Source organism: Paramisgurnus dabryanus, chromosome 6 (genome assembly GCF_030506205.2).
Source record: "Paramisgurnus dabryanus chromosome 6, PD_genome_1.1, whole genome shotgun sequence".
In the NCBI taxonomy this organism is placed as follows: Eukaryota; Metazoa; Chordata; class Actinopteri; order Cypriniformes; family Cobitidae; genus Paramisgurnus; species Paramisgurnus dabryanus.
Genome location: NC_133342.1, coordinates 18656886 through 18681951, shown reverse-complemented (window position 1 = coordinate 18681951; position 25066 = coordinate 18656886). Strand labels below are relative to the sequence as shown.

At 36.3% G+C, this 25066-nt stretch overlaps 1 protein-coding gene across 1 annotated transcript in view; it reads right to left on the bottom strand.

Moving 5' to 3' along the window:
* Window positions 1–24667, bottom strand: part of pigk (phosphatidylinositol glycan anchor biosynthesis, class K) — a 45148-nt gene extending 20481 nt beyond the window's left edge. Inside the window, exons 1-9 of the mRNA XM_065269654.1 lie at window positions 24528–24667; window positions 20588–20641; window positions 20136–20227; window positions 19768–19903; window positions 16519–16630; window positions 16346–16442; window positions 15044–15161; window positions 12464–12574; window positions 8336–8508 (exon numbers count right to left, since the gene is read on the bottom strand). Coding sequence (XP_065125726.1) covers window positions 8336–8508; window positions 12464–12574; window positions 15044–15161; window positions 16346–16442; window positions 16519–16630; window positions 19768–19903; window positions 20136–20227; window positions 20588–20641; window positions 24528–24611 — 977 coding nt within the window. The 5' untranslated portion in view covers window positions 24612–24667. The remainder of the gene's footprint in view (window positions 1–8335; window positions 8509–12463; window positions 12575–15043; window positions 15162–16345; window positions 16443–16518; window positions 16631–19767; window positions 19904–20135; window positions 20228–20587; window positions 20642–24527) is intronic.
* Window positions 24668–25066: the final 399 nt, after the last annotated feature.

Here is a 25066-nt window from a genome sequence, read left to right as displayed (position 1 = left end):
GGAATTACCTATGACGCAGTTTTTTTTTCCTGACGAGAGGGGTTATGGTGGACCAATCACAGCGCTTGCGGTCCGCGTAGAACTTACGTGCTGTCAAAAATTTTGAGAGGTGCACATTAGGCTACGCCATAGAGCTTACGCACGACTATAAATCGGGCTTTACAAGGTGTCCATCCTGCTTTTAACCTTTTCCCTGCCAATGACGAGTTCTTATGGCAATCCATATTTTTGCTGTTATCCACTAGGTGGCATTCTTACCCAACTTATAAAACACTGAAGAATCTACTGTTTTGATCGTTTTCTGAATCTGATCTCTGGAAGGCATTAAACTTTTGTAAAAATCCCAAAAACTGCTGGCGCTGGCTAACAACTTTTTTTTTAAACGCTGGTGGGGAAAGAGTCAAGTTTTATTATCAAACAGGGAGAAAAACTCTGTCTTTGAATTTTATTTTTATCACACACTGTTTCAAAAAGGTGATCATGACAGGCTTTGACTTGCATGAAAATATTTATTGTACTTTCTAGGATCTTCCGGGATATTTATCGTATATTTCCACCCATCCCGAAATTCCAGAGATATGAATTTAGGTCAATATCGCCCAGCCCTACATTACCACACTTTTTAGCATCTACGTTATTCTGGTTCCTACCATAGACTGTAAAAAAATATGGACGTAGTGACATCACCCATTGGTTTGTGAAGATTGTTTTTGAAGCTTAAAGTCTCCAAGTCTCCAACTTGTCCGAATCACTCGCGGAAAACCGAAAATGGGTAAAGAGGCGGGATATGTGTGAAGCTGAGGTGGCTGGTTGCTGAAACCACACCCGCCTAGCTCGTCTCTAGTGACAGCAGTGGCTGTTCAACCGCCACTCAAGCGGCCACGCCCTTAATTATGCAGAACTTTAAGGCTTAATATCATTTAAACGGATGACTTACAAAAAAATTCACACCCCCCAGAGTTGTCATGAAGGGCAAAATTAGCTATACAGACCATAAATACTTTTTGTACCAGGCTGTAAACATATTATTTTCTACTGTTAATTTAGGCATTTTAACATGGAGGTCTATGGGAATTGACTCCCTTTTGGAGCCAGCCTCAAGCGGCCAGTCCATAAATTGCAGTTTAAGTCACTTCCGTATTGGCTTCATCAGAGAGATCAGAAGGTTGCCCCTCGGTTCCTACACAGTACAACTCTCTTTAACAAGTCACTAAATCTGAGGTATCATCCTTGACTGTAGCACAAACAGTACAGACACAAAGTTTAATACAAGCTGCGTTCATAATGACAGCAAATAAATCGCTGGAGGTCACCAAGTCTCTCTGCTATTGGCTGCATGTGTCTATAGTCTACTGCAGATTGTATCAGGTTTACATTTACATTACAGACACTATCCAACATGACTTGCAGTGCATTACAAGCTGTACATTTTATCAGTATGCATGCTCCCTGGGGATCAAACCCATGACAGTTTGCACTGCTAATGAAATGATCTGCCAAGTGAGATACCAACTGGGATCACAGTACTCAAGTTTGTTACATTATCAACATTCATTATCATATGAGATCAAGAGTGAAAATGAATTTCCATCTTTTTGTCGCTTTGTCACTGCAAAAGGTTTTATGTGTTAATGCCACACAATGTTTTACTCAAATCTCTAACAGCCAAGCATGAAAAAAATTAATAGTGATCCCAGCCTTAGCAATCCCCCAAGCATTTTTTTATTTGCAAATATATGGCAGCAAATTTATCGTTTATACAGACAAAATTATTCAACATCTGTCGTGGTAGTTTCGCAACTATCTTCCACTATAAACCTTTAATCAGAGTTTAAACATTTATGGAAAAAAACTAAATCTGAAGGTATCTTGGGAGCAGGCAATGTGTACATAGAGCGCACTCTCATTTCCTTTATGGCCACACCGCACCTCCTGATTTATTTTTCATTTCGTAACATCACCTGACATTTAATTACTTTGAGACTTGAGACTTGCGCTAGGCAGTCAACACCATCACCCTGGGCAAACCTGAATTCAATCTCGTAAAGAGTGGGCACGTATCATAAAGAGAAGTGTGGAGTCTATTAAACTGTCCACTTTTGTAAAACTTCATTTACCTAATGGAAGCCCTCCAATACAGAGGCAGAAACTATGCAGAATGACCACAAAATAATTTACTGTTGTCACGCCTCTGTCATACTCGAATGAGACATCTTATTCCAAGGGAACGTTTGAGTTGTGTTTTTGCACACTCTGAAAGAGAGTTCAGCGGAGCCCAACATATGCATATCACTCAATGAATCACATTTCAATCTCAAAGATGGATTTCAGCCGGCAGGGATAAAGTGAAGACTATACTTGCACTTGAATATAAAAAATATATAAATATCTTTATGATTGATGCCTAGCCTGACACCATACAAGCGCATTGCTTGCACATGACAGAGATACATGCTGCTCCAGAGTTGACACAACCACTCCATATTGTCACAGGTGGACATAGTCACCAGTCATTAGACAAGGGCCAGTGGAGTAAAAATCAGACATGAGTCCTTGTCATAGCTTGATGGTGTAGAGTGGGGTGCGCTAGCAGTGCATGACATCTGTAGGACCCCCCCCCCCAGGTGCACATGCTGCAGTTATAGATGTGCCCTTATATAGTTAGTTCTTTATAAATGCGTCATGACAGCCGTGACGGTGGGGTAATTGATAGGAGATCAGTGAAGGAAATTTAGTAAGGCAGAATGGCACAAGCCGTTTAAATGATCCGGCTAAATCCTGATTTTGTATGCAAACTGCAAATTATTTTTGAAGATTAGAATGGAATAATGAGGTTTATGTAATCAGCCCATACTGTAGCTATAGTCAAAATCTGATTATCTTGGAGGCTGCTCTGCTACTATGTCTAAGTAGGAAACCTAAGTAGTACATTTTCGTCATGCTCTATTTTTATCACATTTGTTTTAATACCCCCAGAATAGTTTTAGAAGTACTCAATTACTTTGTTTGGAAAGTAGTGCATAAAAATACTTAACCACCACCTAGGTGCAAGTGCTCTCTCTCTCTCTCTCTCTCTCTCTCTCTCTCTCTCTCGCTCTCTCTCTCTCTCTCTCTCTCTCTCTCTCTCTCTCTCTCTCTCTCTCTCTCTCTCTCTCTCTCTCTCTCTCTCTCTAATGTAAAAAAAACTATTATAATTCAATACTGTGCAAAGGCATTGCTTAGATGCAGTACTAAAAATGTTTCAAAATGTTAATACATTTGAACATAAAGGGGACTATCAATATACAGGAACTATCAACAGGAACTATCAATATAGTTTTCCTAACATTGCCTTTAGCTGTAATAACCAAATAAAATTTTTTGTATGAACAAGTCCCATAACAGAAATATGATGTCTTTGAAATCAGCCTGGGGTTACATGAGACAGGAAAACTGAGATGGCCTAAATCCATATGAATTGTGAAAACAATCTTGAAGGGTGCTTTGAACAACCTGCAAAGATAACTCAAAACTGTGTGCACGTGTACTAAGGCTGTTTTAAAGTGGTCACAAAAACATTGGTTTGAGGAAGTTAATAATAGCTAATTAATAAATAAATTCTATAAATGACATCATGTTTAAAAACATTCTCACCTTTACACTTTCAAAATATTTCCAAATATTATTTCAAGTATTTTCCAGGTAGGTAACATGGGGATTTCTTGTTCATACAAAACATCTCACCTGATTAATATAGTTGATCTTTGGAAATCTGTATTGATATTTTCTATTGACACGAAAGCAAAATATACATAAAACAACAATTTAAAGAGCACCTATGAGATTGCTAAAAACAAACATTATTTTGGTTATAAATAATGTTATTTGGTATAATACAATGTGTTTGCATGGTTTATGGTTAAAAAAACATTATTGTTGCTCCATTATTCCACGTCTTTCTCAAATGCTCTGATTTTGTACAAAGCTCATCGATCTGAAAAGCACACTGTCTTTCAATTGGCCAGTTAATCTGTACGTTGTGATTGCCTGAATTCCTCTGCTGTCAGTCGGAAATGTGATGCTTCTTACCATGTTTTAAAGATTAGCTCACAATGCAATGCTGACAGGAGTTAACATCTTCTTTACTATATTATCAATACAAGCCGAATCTGATCCAGAAAATTTAGATGACAAAGTTGAACCTTCAACTTTGCCAGTGTGGCTTGAGCAGAAAGTTACAGATTGGTAAGGTAAGGATACTAAAACATAAAACTATGTCTTCGTTGTTTGGTTTTGGCTCAATCATTAAAAAAATATTAGAGTTTGATTGATTTAATTTTTACACAAGCAACACACACATCTCTGCATTTGAAGTTTGTTTCTAGTACTTACCATTCTTGGATAATTACACCAAACGTGACAGAAGTGAAAACGTTACAACTTACCCCATAGATGGGGTTAATTGTAACAGGCAGGGGGTTAGTTGTAACACTTGCTAAAAACGAAGTTTGCCGGCAAATATTTCAATACTATTTTGTCTATATACTTGAAGTGGATATTGTTTATATATCTGTCTATAATAGACAGGTATCCACACTGTATTCATTCATCCAGCCATTTTCTAACAATAGTTCAATTATAAATAGATACAAATGTTTAAAGATGTGAGAAAAAGCAGCACAATTATGACAAAACATACTGAATTTAGCCATTTATTTCATTATTATTTCAATCTTTGACGTGACCTTATTCAATCAATATTAAGATATGAACACAATAAATTTTTTGATAAGACAGGCACATTTATTTTGTTGGCAGCCAGCAATCATTCATGTGTAGCCTATTTTATACAACGGTGAGAATTATGCTAACTTTAGTGGTTTTCATATCGTAAGTGCTGAGGGGTTAGTTGTAACACAGCGTTACAATTAACCCCGCAGGGTCAAAATATTTTCAAGCCCACCAAAAAAGTTGCTAAGCGCTGCAGACATATTTCAAAACGATGCTATGTTTTAGTCAACAAGACACTGATTAATATCACATAGCATTGGATTTGGTATCTTACACACCCAACTAGAAACATAAAAAAACATATGATGAAAAAATTTACTTACATGCCACCAAAACACTCATTCGTCAATAACTTTCTGGAAAAACATTAAACATTTCCAATAATTTGCGGGAGATCGACTTTTAGCAGCGTGAAACAAATAGCGTAAATACAAAACATTGTAACAAAAGAGTCCGTGTTACAACTAACCCCGCGTTAGTTTTTGCCCCGTGCACTCCTACTAATACCCTTACACACCAAAGGATGTGTAAAATTATGAATTAGATAATGGGTGCTCTTTAAAAACTGGTTTAGCTACTAATGTGCCTTAGACAGTGCTCACAGTGCTTTGCATGCAGTCTGGTCAAAACTGTGGGTTCAAACAATAAAAATTAATGTTGACTGTAGGTCAAAAATCATAATTTGATTTTAAGCGCTGCTGTAATTTAAACAGAATATAGATCAGATGGAAAGTTTATAAAAGTTTATACACCTTATTATGGCCCTGTAGATATGCGTCTCATATACAGGTATGTGTGGTGATTAATCAAACACATTCACATACAGTGGTAACTATATCACAGATGAGTGAGAAAACCTACAGCAAACTTGTAGTAGAGCTGATCTGGGCACAGCCTAGCGCAAGGTTAAATGTAACACAGACCTTTAACACAGGGTCAAGCGATTTGTGATTTTGGTATTTTTCTTTCACTGTCAAAAGCAACTGTTAGCTAGAATTGAAAAAAATTTTACACAGCAGGGTTAGTTGTTAAAAAGTCTTACAACTATGCCATCAAGTGTACAGCAATAATGAGATGAAAGCAATGTATAATCCTTTATTCAAAATGATAACTGTATTTGCAATATCAGGGGATTTTTTTGTGTCATTTTTATCATAATATTGTTGCCCTTCCTCAAATATCTATCATAGTGCATGTAATGATCCATAATATAAAGATGGTTATATAATGGATTGATGGATGTGTGGATATCTGTTAGATGCTCAAACAATATCCACACCTATAGTATATAAATAGAATAGTATTGAATTATTTGTGTTTGAATTAAATTTTCTAGCAAATGTATTACAACAAACCTTCTGTCTGTTACAATTAACCCCACCTATGGAGTATGTTATAACATTTGCACTTCCTTAACTTTTATTGTATAAAAGTTGTATACAGAGAATGGTAGGTTCTAGAAACAAACATTAAGTTTTCCTTTGTAGGAGAGATGTGCATGTAATCTGTGTAAAGATATAGTTAGTCGAACTCAAACATGTTTATGAAAGATTAAACCAAATCAAAAATACATTAGGTTGTGCCAACTGTCCCGATTTGTTATTTTTTTTAAAGTTGTCAAACAAGACATACTAGTGCCATCTTGTGGCCTTCATGATTTACAACATGTTAAGAACGGCATAATCATGGTTTAAATGAGAAGACAAAATGTTAATTTCTTCTCATGTGTAATAAATGCCACAAACTACTTAAGTCAAAGTGTCATTGTAAATAAAATAGTATTTAACATAAACTCTTATATATCATATTGTAAACCAGCGTGACCTGATTTGGCCTTCTTTACAGTAACCATGGTGACAGCAGCATGCAACATCATTAACAGGTCATTAGAGGAGTCGATGTCACTAATAAGGTTTTTAATAGTGATCGGCTACAATCTCTAATGCTTCATTAAATGAGTGTTTGGTCTGGAACTTTTTAAAATGGGTTCATTAGAGCTGCCTTCCCAACCACTGAACAGTCATTTAAAACACTTTAATTATGCAGGGGTATTGAAAATTAAAAAATTATTTTATTAAGGCTGAATGTAATGTTCAATATTTCTTTTGCATTCCAGTTTAATGTGCAGAGGCAATTATAGGATTAACAGGAATAGTTCTTCGTAATATGAAAAATTTCATATAACTTATATACAGTCATGCTATCTCAGATGTAGATGTTTGTTTGTTTTTAGTTGAAATAATAATGGTGTTGGGCTGTCTTCTTATTCAGGGCTTAACATTGTAAAGATCTCGAAAGCACAACCATACACGTATACTCTCCAGTGGGTTAATATATGTTTTCTGAAGCAAAACAACATGTTTCAGAAAACCATCACCCTCACACTACCCTAAATATTTCAATAGACAAACAAGGATCATTAAAGAAGCACAAAATATTTGTATTTTCTCTATTGAATTTATCAATTAACATAAATACATCCATTAACCCACTGGAGTCATTTGGATTACTTAAAGGGATAGTTCACCTAAAAATGAAAATTATGTCATCATTTACTCATCCTCATGTTGTTCTAAATCTGTATGAATTTCTTTTTTCCGATGAACACAGAAGATATTTTGAGAAATTATGGTAAAAACACAGCAGATAGTGACCATAGACTTCCATTAGTAGGAATAAAAAAATATGATGGAATTTAATGGGTACTGTCAACTGTATTTTTACCATCATTTCTCAAAATATTTTCTTTTGTGTTCATCAGAAAAAATACATTCATACAGGTTTAGAACAACACGAGGATGAGTAAATGATGACAGAATTTTCATTTTTAGGTGAACTATCCCTTTAAATAATGAATGTAGGTGCTTATGGAACTTCACCATATTGCCTCCCATATAAGATAACATGGCATTTTAATAATATTTTAAGTTATTCATTTATGTTCAGGTGATGAAAGGACATTTTCATTATGCATTTGGCAAACACTTTTATCCAAAGTGACTTATAGTGCATTAAAAGGTTATCATTTTTTATCATTATTTGTGTTCGCTGGGTTCGAACCCATAATGGCTTGTGCTGCTAATGCAATGATCTACCATGGAGCTATATATGAGTACAAACGAATTCATATACATTTGATATGATAAGAGGGTTAGTAATTATAATATATTACTTTTGCCCATAGTTTTTTTATTTGTAAAATTTTCTACTAATTCTCTTTTATTCTAATACATATCTTGCATAGACAAAGCCAAGGTGTTAATGGGTGCCACTCTTCACTGGGTTCAGCAAGGCTATCACATGACCCCAGTCTATAAAGAAATAATTCCTTTTGAAGTATTTCTCAAGGCCTGAAATCTTTTTTAGCAAATAAATAATTAAATTATGGGGCGGTTTCCCGGACAGGGATTAGACTAGTCCAAGACTAAAATCAGAAAATAAGAAGCAGGATCATCAAAACTGCACTTTCTAGGGATAGATTGATGTAACAAAAACTCATACTGAATTTACAAAAGTATATTTTTCAGGAATCGTTTACTGTAGGTAAAATGACTGCTCTACTTACCGTTTCATTAGCGTCTCTGTAGGGGACATAAGATTTATGGTTTCCTTGGTGATCTCAACTTTCCGGACACTTCCAAAAAAGTCTGTGATGAGGACGCTTCCCGGATCCCTTTGAAACAGGTCAGTACGGTGGCCCGGAGTAGACACACACTTACTTGGTGGGCACACCTTAAACTGAAATGCAAACACGTCAGTCATTGTCAGTCAAACTTACGACAGAAACACAATAAAATAAAAACGTGTTTAATTGCTTGTTTCCAAAAACTATGAACATATTTGTTCCAGAGCTTCCAGCAAGAATCCATAAAAGAATACAAAGAATACAAAATCCTTTGCATTTTTATAGCATCTGTCTATAGCATGCTTGGATGTGTTACACTATTAATATCTGGAATTCTTATACACCGTAAAAAAGTGAAAGTTGGAAAAAATTACTTCAGTTTGTAACACCTAAGTGAAACATTTAAGTTGATAAAGCTTAAATTTTTTTAGGTGGTATCATTAGAAGTTTTTTTGTTTTGTTTTTTAACTTAGACACAAACTCGGAAAATCCCGCACACTATCTTCTTGCAAAAATGTATCAAAATATCTTTATTGGCAACGTTTCGATCGTATGATCTTCATCAGGCTTCAGGCATTCGATTTTCTGAATTTGTGTCTATATTTGGACTTCATTGTCGTCTCCTATTCACCTACCAATTACCTACAGGTGTGCGACATTGACTTTAAATAAGAAAAGTGTTAACAATTGTAGTGGTAACTAGATCCAACTTTGAGTCTTTGACTTTATTCAGTGTAAGGAGAAATGGGAAATTGGCTTTGGGGATGAAACATTGCCTTTACTAAGAAACCAGTACCTACAAAAGATATCACTGATAAAACTGACTGTTCATGGTGTTTTTAAAATGTCAACTTTTATGCAAATATAAAAAGTTTTTGGAAAAGTTAATTAAATATTTTCTATTACATTTCACACCCACTTTAACATTTATATTACTGTGTTTGTTACGGTTTAGGCCATTATCAAAACATCTAAATTTAGAAATATGTCCTCTTTAATCCACTCTAAGCTCTAAAATAATCCGTTTTAGCTAAACCTCAGGATTAAATATTTGAAGACCCGGCCATGTCCACCTGGAACTGTGCATTTTTAAGTCAACGTGAAATGGCTTTTGCAAACCAATTTACTTCTTAGATGAGTGAAACAGAATATTCAATGTGAAAGAAATGTTCCACTTTATCCACCAGGAATTGATTGAAACATAAAACATGGCCATTTCATACCAGAATAGAACCGAGATGGTGATTGGTTGGTACATTGAGGCTGAAAGTAAAGCATTCAACACATCCCAATGGTGAGACTTTAAAAACAGGCATTTATTAAATAATGGATAATGTATAGGCCGCCACTGTTATCAGAGAAATAAGCCCCGACAGTGTGATCAGGACACTTGTATCACACTGAAGGCGATTATTTCACTATAACAACCATCTCCCTGTATATTTTCACACTTATAACACAGCTTTCCACATCATTAGTAACCTAAGCAATATTAAATATTGATTAGAAATATTTCATTAGCTCATTTGTAACAAATGCAAACCGTTTTCAGATAAGACAAGACGTTAAAATGTCACAAACACACTATTTGGTTTGATCATTTGTAAATATAACCTCATATATGTTATTAAAAGGCATATATTTATATTTCATTTGTGTAATATTAAACTGTACCCGTCAAAATGATTTGCAGCATCCGTGTTACGGGTCACCTAAGTTTACTTCAATATTTTTCATGTAAATGTTAATCTATCACAACAAACTATATATTGCTTAAAAGGTCTAAGAATATAGTTTTCATTTTTTTTTCAAAACATTTTAGCAGTAATAATAATGCAGTAACTGTATTTATTCATTTGTGACAAGAGTATGCATCAAACCTCAACACAAACCTCAGTTTTTTGATAATTTTATGTATTAAAAATAATACTATGTTGCATTTTTTATTTATAACAAATAAATGTAAACTGCTATAAAAAATAATATTTTTACCTCCAGACACTTTCGTAAAAAACGTTAAAGTTCTTTCTTTAAAACAAGACCAAAATTACACTTTTAGACCCCCAAAATGCCAGAGTTAGATTAATTTAAAGGTGTATATCACCTTTCACCCCTCCAACTCAAACAGCGCTGCGCCAGTTAAAGGGTTAATTTTGAAATGAAAATGCTGAAATAACATTTGATAACAATAATAAATGACCAAATCAGGACAAAAGTGAGAATTAAATAGCATGTTTGCCTTGCCATTTTAACAACTGTGTTCTGTTTCAAAACATCAATAGGAAAAATAAGTCTAGCTTTAAATTAAAAATTGCTATGCAGCGTTTCAATTCCATGATTTACACTTTAGTCTAATCAAATATCAACTCTGCACCATTTAGAGTAAAACCACTCACTAACAAAAAAGGCAATTTATTATTCAATCCCCTTGACATCAGTTTATGTTTTATAATTTATTTTACCAAGCATTCAAATCAGTTACTTTAAAGAGCTCAGTGAAAGGAAAATTGGACGCAAGAGGAGAAATTTTCTTAAGTGCATACTTGACGCATGCCAAGCAATTTCAGAATGAGTAGAAATGCGACCTTTGGCTAAAATAGCATTATATTTCAGCAAAACTAACACTCGCTGACCGCCAAAATGACATGCAATCATAGAGTGAGTGGTATCATTAAAGAGAGAGATCAAGAGGCCGTTTCCTATTCAAGATTAAAACCTCTCCCACAGGAAATCCATAATATCACTGCTAATCCCTGAAAATGGAGACAGAGGACAGTGCGGGGACCAAAAAGCAACCGAATTAAAGGAGCTTTTGTTGAACCCGTTTGATCTGGAAAGCACTATACCGAGTGTAGAGGATGTGGTGGGCAGAGAAGATCAAAATGGACTGTGGTGGAGTTGGTGGGACTCCAACCAGTCAGATGAAAAGAAGAGAAACTGCAGCTCAGTCAAGCCTTCAGAGAAAGGTCTGCCTCCTGACTGTTTCAAAGCAGTTTGACCTACACCAATAATAGCCACTCTGTTTAAAGTGGCACGTTAAGAGACCTGCAGTCCTTTCATCTGCATTGATGGGACGTCTTTGTGACCTCAACTTGCTAGTCGAAATCATCCCAGCACTGGGAGTGCCCTTACTTTAAACAGTATCAGTCCATGCATTTACTAGCAATCAAACCCGGGACCTGGTGTTGCTACTACCATTGTTTACCATTTGTAACATTACTCATTAAATTATTTTATCTAGAAAATCAATTTGATTTCCTCCACACTCTGAGAGAGGTTTTGTTATTATGGCATGGGGGGGGGGTAATTCCCTGGTTGCCTTGAGATTTTAGGTGATTTGGCTTGGAGGTACTAATTGGCGCTGGGAGACAAGTGTGTCTTTTTGTGCTTGCTGGAGTTTTGAGGTGGCCGGGTTACTTCATTAGAATGAACCAATAAATCTTTTTTTATCTATAGACGGTTTCATCGGACGCACCTGATACACGTCAGGATCCGAACCTTACTTCCGGTTTCGTTTTTTTAATGGTGTGACTAGTTACTAAACTGATCTCTTGAACGAATGCCTCGTCGTAAATAACAAATGTTTTGTTTTCCTAGGTAATCTGTGTGTTGTTGTTTTTTGCTTGTTATATAAATAAACTACGTTTAAAGAACTTTGTTGTTTTTTATTCTTAGCGGAGTTTACCGGAAGTTAGGTGCGGACCGCGACAGCCGCTTGTTTATGTTGTTACTGCTGAAACCGTCTATAATCTAAAATTGCCATGCGCTTGTTATTTCTTGATTTTTTGTCATTTTTATTATTTGTTTTCCATGTAAAGCTGCTTTGTTGTAACAATGAACAATAGTGGAAACAACTACATCTACACTACATCTACACTGCTAGTGTTTATATGGTGGTACCCATATAAACACTAGCAGTGTAGATTTAACACTGGTGATTTTGCTGTGTATATACTGTAAATACAGCTACAGGAGCATAATAGGACATATCCCAATTTAGCATTTCCTGTACAGGTACTATATGCAGATGCAAATGCCTTATGAATATGCAGACTTGCACATACTAACCAGGTCATTCATGTTGGCTTGGCTAGCGGGGTGAACTTCCTCCAGAAACTCCAGTAAGTAGAAGGTGTACTTGTCCATCAAGTGAACCCCTATAGCCAAGTCTGGCTGGTGCTGTATAGACAAAAAGATGAGCAAATGTCTAATGTATGCACTCCCTTAATCCATATAAAACTAATTTGTAGAATTTATTAAGCATGAATGAGTAAAACACAAGGACACCCGAGTGAAAAAGTTGCACTAAGTAAATTGATTGTTCAATGTCCTTTAAACACAACTTTCAATGTGGCTGAATAATGCAAGACAATTAACAATTTGCAAACTTTTTGGCGTGCAGTAACATCATCACTCCTGACAAAGCTCATCACTCCCACCCATTCAAACTTCCATCAATATTACTGCACCCGAGATTGAAGTGCTGCAAACTAAGTGCTCTTCCGCCATACAATATAGTTCACATTTTTTATCCGCTTAAAAAATCGCCACATTTTATTTTGTGCAACCATACTTACTCGTGTAACTACTCATGTTACAGTCTTTAAATAGGGAAAATATGAAAGTGTTTGGTGGCTTCTAAATTCATCCTTTGGATCCTAAGGAATGAATGGGGCTAGGCTAAATGCTAACACATATTCGACGCACTGTACAAGATTAAGTGTACGCATTGGAAAAAGATAGGGAGGTTTTAATTCGTCAAAAGTTAATGTAAGAACATAGTAAAATATTGAAAAACTGTAGTGTTTTCCTTTAAAGGGTAACTAAACCCCTGGTCAGAGCCTGACTCCACCCATTGGCAATATTTGAAAAAAGCAAGAAAAGTGGGCAGCAGGGCTTAAAAACGAAAAAAATTATCAATCGTTTCACTCCGAGCAGAATCGATATTTTAACGTTTCCGTTTTTGCGTTCCTCATTGAACATTTACGTTCCGAAAACGGTTTACTTAGAAAAAATACCGGTTAATAACGTTATTTTAATTCAGGCTATACTTTAACAAATGCATGCATACAGACTAATTTTCACACAAAAATAATAACATAACACATGATATAACTAAACTTCAACATTGCATTAATTGTTAAAACCACAAAAGAAATACCTGCATTCATTTTAAGTATAAACAGCTGAAAAAACGACCCGTTTTCAACCATGTCTTTTACTGGTTGAAACCGCAGCATACTCTTCTGGATGTTTATGTTAAATGTGCCTCTGTAAGTTACCTCAGTGATTCCCGGCTACTGTACTTCTCCCCCACATCCTTCAATATTGCAGACAGACTTGTTAAGACTAACGAATAATAACGAAAAGGAATTTCTTGGTGGCAACCCATCTAAAAAGTAATTGACAGTGGTATAAGTCCCCTGGCTTTTTTGAGTTACAGTTTGCATCTTCATATTTCCAAGCAACTTTTAACTTAAACATACCTCTGAACATTTGATGGGTAGCTTTGTGGTTGTTTAAGACAAATGCTATCGGGCCGGAGACTCGATGACTGCTGCGCGGGCATTTCACTCACGCTATATGTCAAAGTCACTCACGCTTGATGCGTCAAAGTCACATGTTGTACTGTTCAAATCATGATGGGTCACTGATAAGTACAATATTAAAGAAAATGATAAAATAACGTTATTAACCGGTTAATGGTCATTTTAAATAAACGTTTCTGTTCAGAACGATTAAAATTGATTTCGTTTTAGTTTTCGTTTTCGTTCCTGTTAAAATTTCGTTCGTTTCCGGTTTTCGTTCCTTGAACCGGTTCAGAGCCCTGGTGGGCAGATCATAACGGAGATAGAGGGGATGAACTAAGCTCGTACCAAGTGTGTGGTGAGATCGTAACAAGGGCGTGGTGAGCTTGAACCTGCTTACATCACGAGTTATTTTTTGGACCCAACATCCAATAGGAAAATTCAACTGCAGTAGCCACCGTTCAACCTTAAGAGGGCAGCACTCAGACGTTTTTACAACATATATTGTAGTATTGAAACACCTTATATCCAAATGTCAAAAAACTTACTAAAATCAATGAACAGCACAAATAAAGCATCATTCTTACAGATCATTAACTAAAAAAAGTTGGTTTAGGGTTTAGTTACTCTTTAACAAGACTTATTCACAGTGAGTCAAATGCCAAAATTTCACCAATTTCTACAAAATTATTCAAATGCCTAAATGAAATTGTTGGCCAAACAAGCAATTAAAAAATCCTAGACACTTAAATAAAAAGATTTTAGCTAAGCTTATAAATGGTGTTTGGATTAATAACTGGAGTTTTACACTTAGGGTTAAGCATTTAAAACAAACCGTAATTGGAACGTTTGAGAAATATCAACACATTAATACCTTGCAACAGTTTAACATTTAATTACTTTAAACGTTGCATCATTTGTAAGTCACTTTGGATCAAATTGCGTGCTAAATAAATAAATAAATAACAAAAATGTTGTCCTAGATTGTTTTTAAACTCCGTGTTAAGAGGACTACTTCACATCCAAAAATCTAATGAATGTTATCCTACAGCTTTATGGTTCAATCTGTAGAGGTAGGTAACAGATGTGCAGGAGATCAAGTAGGTAATGTTATACTTACAGAGAGGGAGTCCTCTCCAACCTGGCTGCTGGCCAGGGCCATGATGTTGGGTGAGTAAAACCTCTCATACATGGACGCTCCCTGGCAGGTGTCTATAATGAACAGCAACTCGTTGTACCTGCAGCAAAGGAAGTTTGGATTTAGCAGCAGTTGTTTTTGTCAATGTAAAATCATTTTTTTTGTTTAAAAGTACAATCGTTGTAATTAAAGCCGATCCTGTTGTGTAATGAGAGGCAGTTCTGGCTGTCTCAGGGTTGTCTGAGATGCAATTACTACACAAACCAATATAGCACTCCTCTGTGAGTTGTTGCCACAGTAACCAGGAACCTGGCACACATTAATGCCTCATTCACAAAAATATATATTTATATATTTAGCCCTTTCACACTTTTAGCCCACTCAGCCGAGCTGGAGGGAGAGAAAGAGAGAGAGAGAGAGAGAGAAAGAGAGAGAGAGAGAAAGAGAGAGAGAGAGAGAGAGAGAGAGAGAGAGACTCGTAAAGCCAAGATGTAAAGAGAGCAATGGTGTACAAAAGGGGCTTCACTAATTTATTGGATCAAACCTGCAATTACCACATTGACAACAGAAAACCTCCTGTGCAGCAGTGGATGAAGAAAGCTACTGTACAGGCACAGAGGAAGTTGTCATTGTACCTCACACCAACCTATCACAATATTTACACAGTGGTGGATCTAAACATGCTATTAGAGCATTTATAATGCATTATTTATATATAATGCTGGTGTGGAGGTTCAGCCCTGTACATCAAACAGTGTTCTGTAATATGGAGTGTGAGTGTCACATAGACTAGTCCAGACTACAAATAGACAAAAATTCATAATTCATTGTATTCTTTACTAAACTTTTGTTAAACACAGAGCTTATTTTTTAGTGATAATGCAAAGGTCTATGGAAAAAAATGAGTAAGCTTTATAGCGGAGGAAACTTCCAGGTTGGCCTACAAAAACACATCATCCCTGCGGCGCTTGAAAAACAATCAGGTTTGTGTTTATAGCAATAATCACACATTGACTAACTCAACAGATATAAGAAAGCGCCATTAATATATAATATAATATAATGTGATGTTGAATACTGGCATTCTGTGTGATGTCTAATACAGCTCTTTATAATGTGATATAAAAGTTTATTGCAGGTACTCTCGAGCATGAAAAACACAAATGCTCTGACATTAAAGCCTGTTCAGACATAAACCACCTCGCAGGGAGTTATGGTGCTTTTCCATTGCATTCCATTGCATTAGACAGCAGACGAGCTTATATGCGCACAATGTCCAGTTACCTCCTCTTCTGCCACATCTGTTCAAAAGCATCAGCCAGCTCAGTGTTGCTAATCTCTTCAGAATCCTGGAACTTCAGGAAGCCGTTTCCACCATGACCTGTGAAAGCAGATTCACAGTCAAAGATATGAATGAATCAGTCAAAAATCTGTAAAAAAAAATGCATTGATCTCACCTGTCAGATAGATGAGAATATTGCTGCGGTCGTCTGACAGTAGCCTTTTGGACCGAGGGGTGCTGGGGGGGAGTCGCCCTGTCAGGACTCGAAGGAAGTTCTCAACTGTGACCTAAAAAAACAGAGAAATGTCAAATGTTCAATATATCTCACCCGTCTAACCAGGTAAAGAGGGTAGTTAATAGTGATCAAATCAGGGTTCCCACACCTTAGTTAACTTCAAATTCAAGGACCTTTCAAGGACTTTCCAGGTCCAATATCCTCAAATTCAAGGACTAAATGTTGGGACACATTTCAAGTGAGAGCAAGGTTACATTGTGTTACCTTTTAAGATACACTGTTACAGTTCCCTTTCGATGGAATGGCAGTGACACTTTGGGGACGCCTCCAGGGGTAAGTACGTCTGAATGTGTATATCAAATTCAACCAATGGTGAGGCTTAACAACAAAAACAGGGTGACGCGGGAGCCAGGAATTATATCGCTATCTGAAATATTGCCCTGTCAAATACTTTTAATATAAATCACTTTTGTCATTTTTAACACAATCTAAGCCTGCTTATATACTGTACCACAGCTAACTGCTAGGGCAGTTTAAATAACTGTTTGTCCCAAAAAAAAGTGTATGTCCCATATTTATTTTACATTATTATTAAAGGTATAGTTCACCCAAAAATGAAAATGCTGTCATCATCATGTTGTTTAAAGCTGTATGAGTTTCTTTCCTCTGTTGACCGCAAACAATGATATTTGATAAATGATGGTAGGCACACAGTTGATGGTACCCACTGACTTCCATAGTATTTGTTTTTCCTACTATGGAAGTGAATGGGTACCATCAACTTTGTGCTTACCATCATTTACTAAAATATTTTCTTTTGTGCTCATTAGAATAAAAAAAACTAATACAGGTTAAGAACAACATGGGGGTGAATAAATGATACAAAATTCTTGGGAGAACTATCCTCTTAAACTTTACATCTTCCTATACGAATCTGAAACAAATTGACAAACTTGACTGCAAAGTATTCATCTTGTTCACAATCATAAAAACACTTGCATTCAGTTTTTAAAGGAGTCATATTATGTGGCTAAAAAGCACATTACTTTGTGTATTTGGTGTAATACAATGTGTTTGTGTGGTTTATGGTTAAAAAAAATAATTATTTTCCACATACCATACATTTTTTAGCACCTCTAAGTCCCACCCATCTGAAACAGGTCGTTTGGTACAAAGCTTATCGTTGTGAGAAAGCGCGGTGTCAACGGGTGTGAACTGATTGGCCAGCTATCCAGTGCGTTGTGATTGGCCGAATACCTCAGTAACGTAATCGGAAATATGACGCTCCTTGCCAAGTTTTGGAAGATGAGCTCCCAGACCAATAGTGAAAGCCACGAGATACTATCGTATTTACTACTACCTTATCAACACGAGCCTGAATCTGACCCAGAAAACACGGATGGCTAAGCTAATCGATCAACTTTACCAGCGCGATCTGAGCAGAACGTAACAGATGGTAAGGTAAGGATACTACAACATAAACCATGTTTGCATTTGTGAACGTAGAAACAACAAACAAGCACTAATCTGCACTTCTCAAATCTCGCGGATCATCATTAGGAAATGCATAAAAACACAGGCCTGTGAGGAAATGTATTAAATATGAAAACATCGGCTACTTACAGGATGTCAGTGTAGGTGCAAAGTTACAATTGCTCCACTTTATAGACGAAGCCTTTGTGTACATCCAGCGGTTGTACTACGCAATGTTTAGAAAGTAATCCTCCTTAAAATGTGCAGCACACAATCGAACATTTGGGCTGTACTGTTCTGAAACTGTGTTGTAAATAAAACCTAACCACTGGTTTCTTAATGTTTACTCTGTTGGAATGCCAACCAAAGTAGTTTTGCAACGAAACACAACGTCTGCTCGACATGGCGGAAACAACAATACTACAGCGTGATTGAAAGTTACACCCTCTATCTTTGCGTATATACGAGGGCGGTGTTATGAAAATGTTCAAACCAGTATGACGTCAAACTGCATGGGCGTGTTAAACGAGCCATTTTAGGTGGGCGTAGATGAGGCTTCACTTTTAAAAAGGAGATCTCTTTGGATTTGAAATTTAAATTTTTGCAACTTGAAAACATGAAACCTGACAATATGACTCCTTTAACTACTGTAGAATGTCAATATTATACAACTGAAAAAAGTCTTAAAACTACACATTTTTATTTAACCTGCAGTGTGTAAATGGAATCATAATATTGTAAAAAATATAGGTCAATGATAGGCTTATGTTTAATTATATAGAAACAAACAAACTTATTATTTATTTAATGATTTATTTATATCTACAATATGCAATGTCTGTACATGATCATTAGATGGAGACTTTTCTCAGCAAATTATTGATACTGTATGAGATTAATAATTATTTAAATTAAGTCATCAGCAGTGGCGGCTCGTAACTGCTCATCCGAGGGGCGCAAATTCAAAATAAGTATTCGGAGTGTCATGTGTGTTGCTTGTGTTTTCAAAATATGTGTTTGTTGCGTCATGTGAACCATGTGCATCACATGTTTTGTCAAAATAAGTGCCTGCTGCACACATGTCAAAACCGTTTATGATCATAAAAGAGATGCTCACGTTCAAAAAATACATGCAAGACACTCCCTTAACAGTAAACTAAAATTACGAATGAGATTATGCGAGTATCTGGCAAACGCGAACGTCTCTTTTATCATAAATCCTTTAGACGCGTCTGCAGCAGGCACTTATTTTGACAAGACACGTGATGCACATAGGATCACTCGATGCGCAGAACACATATTTTGAAATTACGAACCACACACATGACGAGCTACATACATGTTGTGACGAACTTCGCATTGAGCGCCCTCGAAAAAAGAAGTCACCGGCCACCACTGTTCATCACATAATGATTCCAAGCTGAGATAGAAGATGAGAATATAACGAATATAAAAAAGATAAGAAATATGAAGACAAAGTAGAAGAATAAATTGTAGAGGACAAAACAGAAAATGAAATGGAAGAAGAGGAAATATCAAATTAAATGTTTGAGGAATATCAGTATAATAATGTTGCCTGTTTTAACATCACTATACCACCTAAACAAACCTCAAAAATCAATTTCCAGTGTAGAAAGTACTGCAATATATTTTATTTAAAGACAACCAGTTTGAGTGATATTATGATTAAACCAAATTAGGCAGGAGCAGCCTCACCTCGTAGCCACGGTAATCCACCTCCACGTCATCTCCATACACATTGAGCTCCATGTTCTTATGGCTGAACACAGTGGCTGGTTTTGGGTTTCTATAGTTACAGGCCATATCATCGGCCAGCATCAGCACGATGTGACTGGGGAACAAACACATTTAATTAGAGCAGACTGGAAGATTTCATTGTGGTTATAGACAAGAGCACGGTCTGGACACAATTAATACTGTCTCTGTGCTACAAAAGAGAGAAAATCTCTGGAGAATATAAAGTAACCAGCAGCACAGCAGTAGGTGAAAGATGATTAAAATAATATGTCACTGTAATGAGGATCCCAGGAGTTAAAAATAGTTATTATTGTGTTAAAATGTACCTGTCTGGAATGCCCAGTCTCTTTACACTCCTGTACACTGACAGTGTGTTCGCCACATGACGATAATTAAACCAGAATCTAGACGTGCAGACCTACACATAAACATTATTATAGTATTGATAAAGAATAAAAAGACAATAAGGGGAACATGCATACTGTTATTGGTAAAGACATAATAAAGTCATGTTCCAGTACATGTGAAAAAGCTGTAAGATGATGGCAAATTATATTTTAACAAATCATAACTTTACTAGTTTCAAGTCTCTCATATCACGGTGTTCTCTTCTTACAAGAAAAAATAACTTAACATACAAATCAGTATGATATATTTAGATCAATATGCTATTTTTATTTATTCTTTGATACTAGCTGAACAATATAGTGTAAAAGAAAAGACGTGTTTAATAATGTACACATTTATAAAGATTTTGTATACTGTAAATCAAACTTACCAGGACCGCCCAGTTGTTAGTATGGCCACTGCTGAAGAACTGACTCGCTTTAGCCTAAACATCAAGCACACATTGCAGTTACACTATTAGGAAAGTACTACAACAAATGAACAGAACAAAACATTACATGATTAATTCAATCAAACAGTCAAAAGTGTGCACTTGCAAAGATTCTCTGTTTTCAGGTGAATAAAGGAAATCAAGGTATTAAAGCTCATGTCAGTGTTAGAGCATTGGGTCAGCAGGGCAAAAAGGTCATGGGTTCAAACCCAGGGAACACACATACTGATAAAAATGTATATGTTGTAATGTACTGTAAGTCCAGGGCTCCAGACTGCCCCCAAATGGTGGCATTTTGCCCCTAAAATTAGAGAGTGTGCCACTGAATTTTACATCCAGTCGCACATGTGCAACAAGTAAATTTGACCTTTTTTCCAAAAGTGCACAACAAAATGTGACACTGAATTTGAAACAGCACATTGTACTTTCTGCATCTATCATTAAAGTATTTATTAGTAATACAGTGGAAATTAGTAGAAATGTGAGTATTTGGTAAGCATGTTGATTTACGGTGTGTGCCCCTAAATTTCCTGGTTGGGCCCCCAAAATTTTCAGTTGGGGGCCACTGTGCTCCTAGTGAAAAAAGTTAGTCTGGAGCCCTGTGTAAGTCGCTTTGGATTAAAGCGTCTGCCAATGCACAAACATAAAATTAGAGACTTTTTTCCACTGAAAATCCTGATAATGAGTCTCTGAACAAAAAAAGGATTAGTACTGTATCTAGCAGGCAACATCTTGTGTGGCTTTACTACTTTTAATTAATCTTAATGGACTCATGAGATTTGACAATTGTTGCAGATGTTACCGCCACTGCATTTGAAAGTTCCTGAACATTACTGAGGGCCATTGCCTGGCCCTATATATTACTGCTCTGCAATTGCTAGGACTATCATCTGTCCTTCCTGTCTCCCTATGGAACTCTCAGTATGGACATTTCAGTTAATTGCTCCGGCCACATCTGCAGTGCTCATGCCTCCCTGCAGGAGGCCTATGGCATGTTCACACAAATGAGCAGAAAACCTAGCCATCTTTCTTCTGGTGCTTTTCAGAGTTTTTTTTTAACAGCAAGGAAGGTTAAAGTTAGTAATTGTGATCCTAACTGCCCATGTATGTAACTGTAAAGTGCCTTAAGGATTTTACTGCAAGGGCCTGTACATTAATCTCTTATGTTCCATAGAAAAGCATGAATAAGATTGTTTTATTGTATTCTGAAAATACAATCGGTGACGTCAAAGTTCTGCGAGAGCGATTTAAAAGCAAACTCCTCCGTATGATTTCGCGAATCGCTTTCGTGGTCCTTTGACGTCATCCGGCTGTTGATTCGTGCGGCGCCGCATGAAGTCGAACAAGCCTTTTACTAGTGATAGACCGATATATCGGGCCGATATTTGCAAGTTTTATATGTATCGGCATCGGCCGATATATGGCTGCTGTGTTCGTCGATTTTTTTCCGGCATTATTTACAGACAGAGTGCTGGAAGCCTCAAGCGATTGCAGGTCATGTGACTAAAAACAACCAACCATTCCATGACAACATCAAAGCTCGGCCTAACAGCTGATCATAGGTGCACAAAGCGAGTTTTATTTCTCATCTCTTTATATATTTGTAGTAGTAAAGTGCTAGAAATCAATATCCTTTGCTGATAGTTCCTTGTCATTGTGGAGAGTGCAGTTCATGGTTCCATAGCACCCTCACCTGTTCAATAAATGTTACTTTTAAATAAAAAATTTTATTTTAAAATTGAGACTTGTAACATTTGGCATCATCGTGTCATTTTTATGGTGAAAATTGAGTGAGCAAAAGCAGTATCGGCTCCAAATATCGGCTCAAGAAAATCGGCAGCGTGTATCGGTCATCGGCTTATGAAACAAAAATCGGTATCGGCACTAAAAAAAAATCCATATCGGTCGATCCCTACCTTTTACTTCTGCTCATATGGTATGGCAGGTGGGCGAGGTCCGGGAGAAGATCGATGATTAGCAATTAGCAACACAACCCAACTTCAAATTATCCAATTAGGTCTCGATGGACAAATTCAAATCCAGCCCTGGCTTATTTCATTACAGAAGCCTGTTTTACTTGGATATACATCAGCACGTGGAAAATAAGGCAATTGCTACTTCCGTTTCATGGCGACTTTAAGATTGTCAGTACAAGGTGTTTTTAAATTAAGGCAGCTCAAACACCAGTGTTTCCCATACATTGATTTATTTGTGGTGGCCCACCACAGAATCAACACTGGCCCCCACAAATAGAATTTTCATGATTCCCATTTACATTTTTATTTCACCATTTAAAACAGCTTAATTCGGCTTAAAATATAATTTGATATATAATACAGATCAAATACAGATACAGATCAAAGAGTAGAAGTGAAACATATTTCAGGTGCCAACACTAGATCAAACTCAAATACAACATGATGACGTCACATATATGCTATTAAGCGGGTGACGTCATCACCACCACAGTCTCCTCAAAATCCTGTGGGAAACACTGAACACGCATTTTAGTCTGGGACTAGGAAAGTTTTAGTCCCTGTCCAGAACCCCCCCCCCCCCCTTGCTGATTTAAACTAAGCTATGTTGGACAGTAAAATGATACTGAGTCTGACACTGTTACTTAAAAATGTGAAGTCTTTTCTGAGAAAAGATCATCTAAGGCCATTTGTTTTCAAATGCTTCCTAGTTTATTTGAAATTTATGTAAACCTTAAATTTTCATATATATTTTGGAAGTACAAAAGTTGTCACTGGGTCAGTACCAAAAAGGTGGTACCTTAGACCAGTGTTTCCCAATCCTAGTCCTCGAGTACCCCCTCCCAGAATGTTTAAGATGTCACTCTCCTGATGACAACTCATCAGCCTCCTACCAGAATGGGTAACATGTCTCCCTAACAAGCCGATGAGTTAAATCAGGTGTGTTAAATAAGGAGACATCTAAAACATTCTGGGAGGGGGTACTCGAGGACCAGCATTGGGAAACACTGCCTTAGAGGAACATACTGGTAGACATTAGGACTTATTTAAATGGTACCATGATCCCAGCTTTTGTACCTTTTCTTCTGAAAGTCGTCACATACTATTTGTGTCCTTTATATTGAATGCATCTGACAAAACAGTCATGTTTGAAAACTTAACCAACATACCAATGACGACAACATATGATCACAAAAACAGCCAAAATGTCTCATGATGATGTAATATGAAATAATTGCTTTATGGGCACATTGTAGTGAACTGAAGGACGAGAGAGGATATGACTTGAAAGATATTCACATATAATTTTGTCACATGCATAAAAAGTCAAATTAAACTTTGTTTTACTTTTCTCTTCATTTACGAGTGAATAACTACGTCAACAATATTATAAAACAATGCACTACGTTTGTCATCTGGCTCACAAATACATTTACTCACATCTTCAAAGAAATGTACAAATCTTTCAATCACTGTGCCAGTGAGATGACAAAGAAATGACAGTTTGTAATTAGTTTGGTCGTCTCAACAGGAAACTGTCAGGCAAGATAATTGCAATAATGAATAAATGATCAGAGAGAAAACAAAGCCAAATGGCAAGTGCGATAAACAGTGAACAACGAAATAACTAATGACAGTGATGCTCAAAAAGCTGTCTAGCTAACTTATGCCTTAGGAAGCTCGTATGATGTTGATTCCTTATTATTACCGAAATTTTACAATTAACTACAGATAATTCGCTACGTAGGTTAGAAACTAACATAAAAAACAAATCTAAATGAACATTGTCATAAAACAATATAATAAATATTTTGTAACAAATAGAAACCTTTGACAGAGCTAAAGTGTCACAGCATTAAATGAATCAGAGACTTTTAACAGCAAATATAAATAAAGACACTTACCTCAACATCATTACTGTATGCAGAAGGCATGAAAACAAGGAAATATATAAATGTACATATAGTAAATAAATAGTAATAATCCATTTTTGTTTGTGCCTGGTTTAGTGATGGGTGAGGTTTGCATGCAGGAACCGCCGAACTTCCGGTTTGTAGAAAGTCTCGTTTTTTTTTTTTTTTTCAAAATAAAAGTCAAATTTCTGACACGCTAATTATGACTACGATACTAAAGAGTAAATATTAAATACATTTACATATGTTACCGCATATTGATGCATAATATTGACATTTGTCAATTTACACTAAAAAATGTATTCCAGTACATTGCCAAGTGCAAATCCATTATGTGTATAGAATTGGGATTTTAAATGGGGTGCACTAATGTCCTATAAAGGCCAACTAAAGACATCACATACTCTACCTTTGGGTCTGGGGAACATTTGGTCCATTATTCTTTCAGGTTTCATTATCTTTTAGGGAATCTGATCATTTTAATAGCTTTTGGTTCTCATACAAAACTGAAAAGGTCACAGCTTATTTAT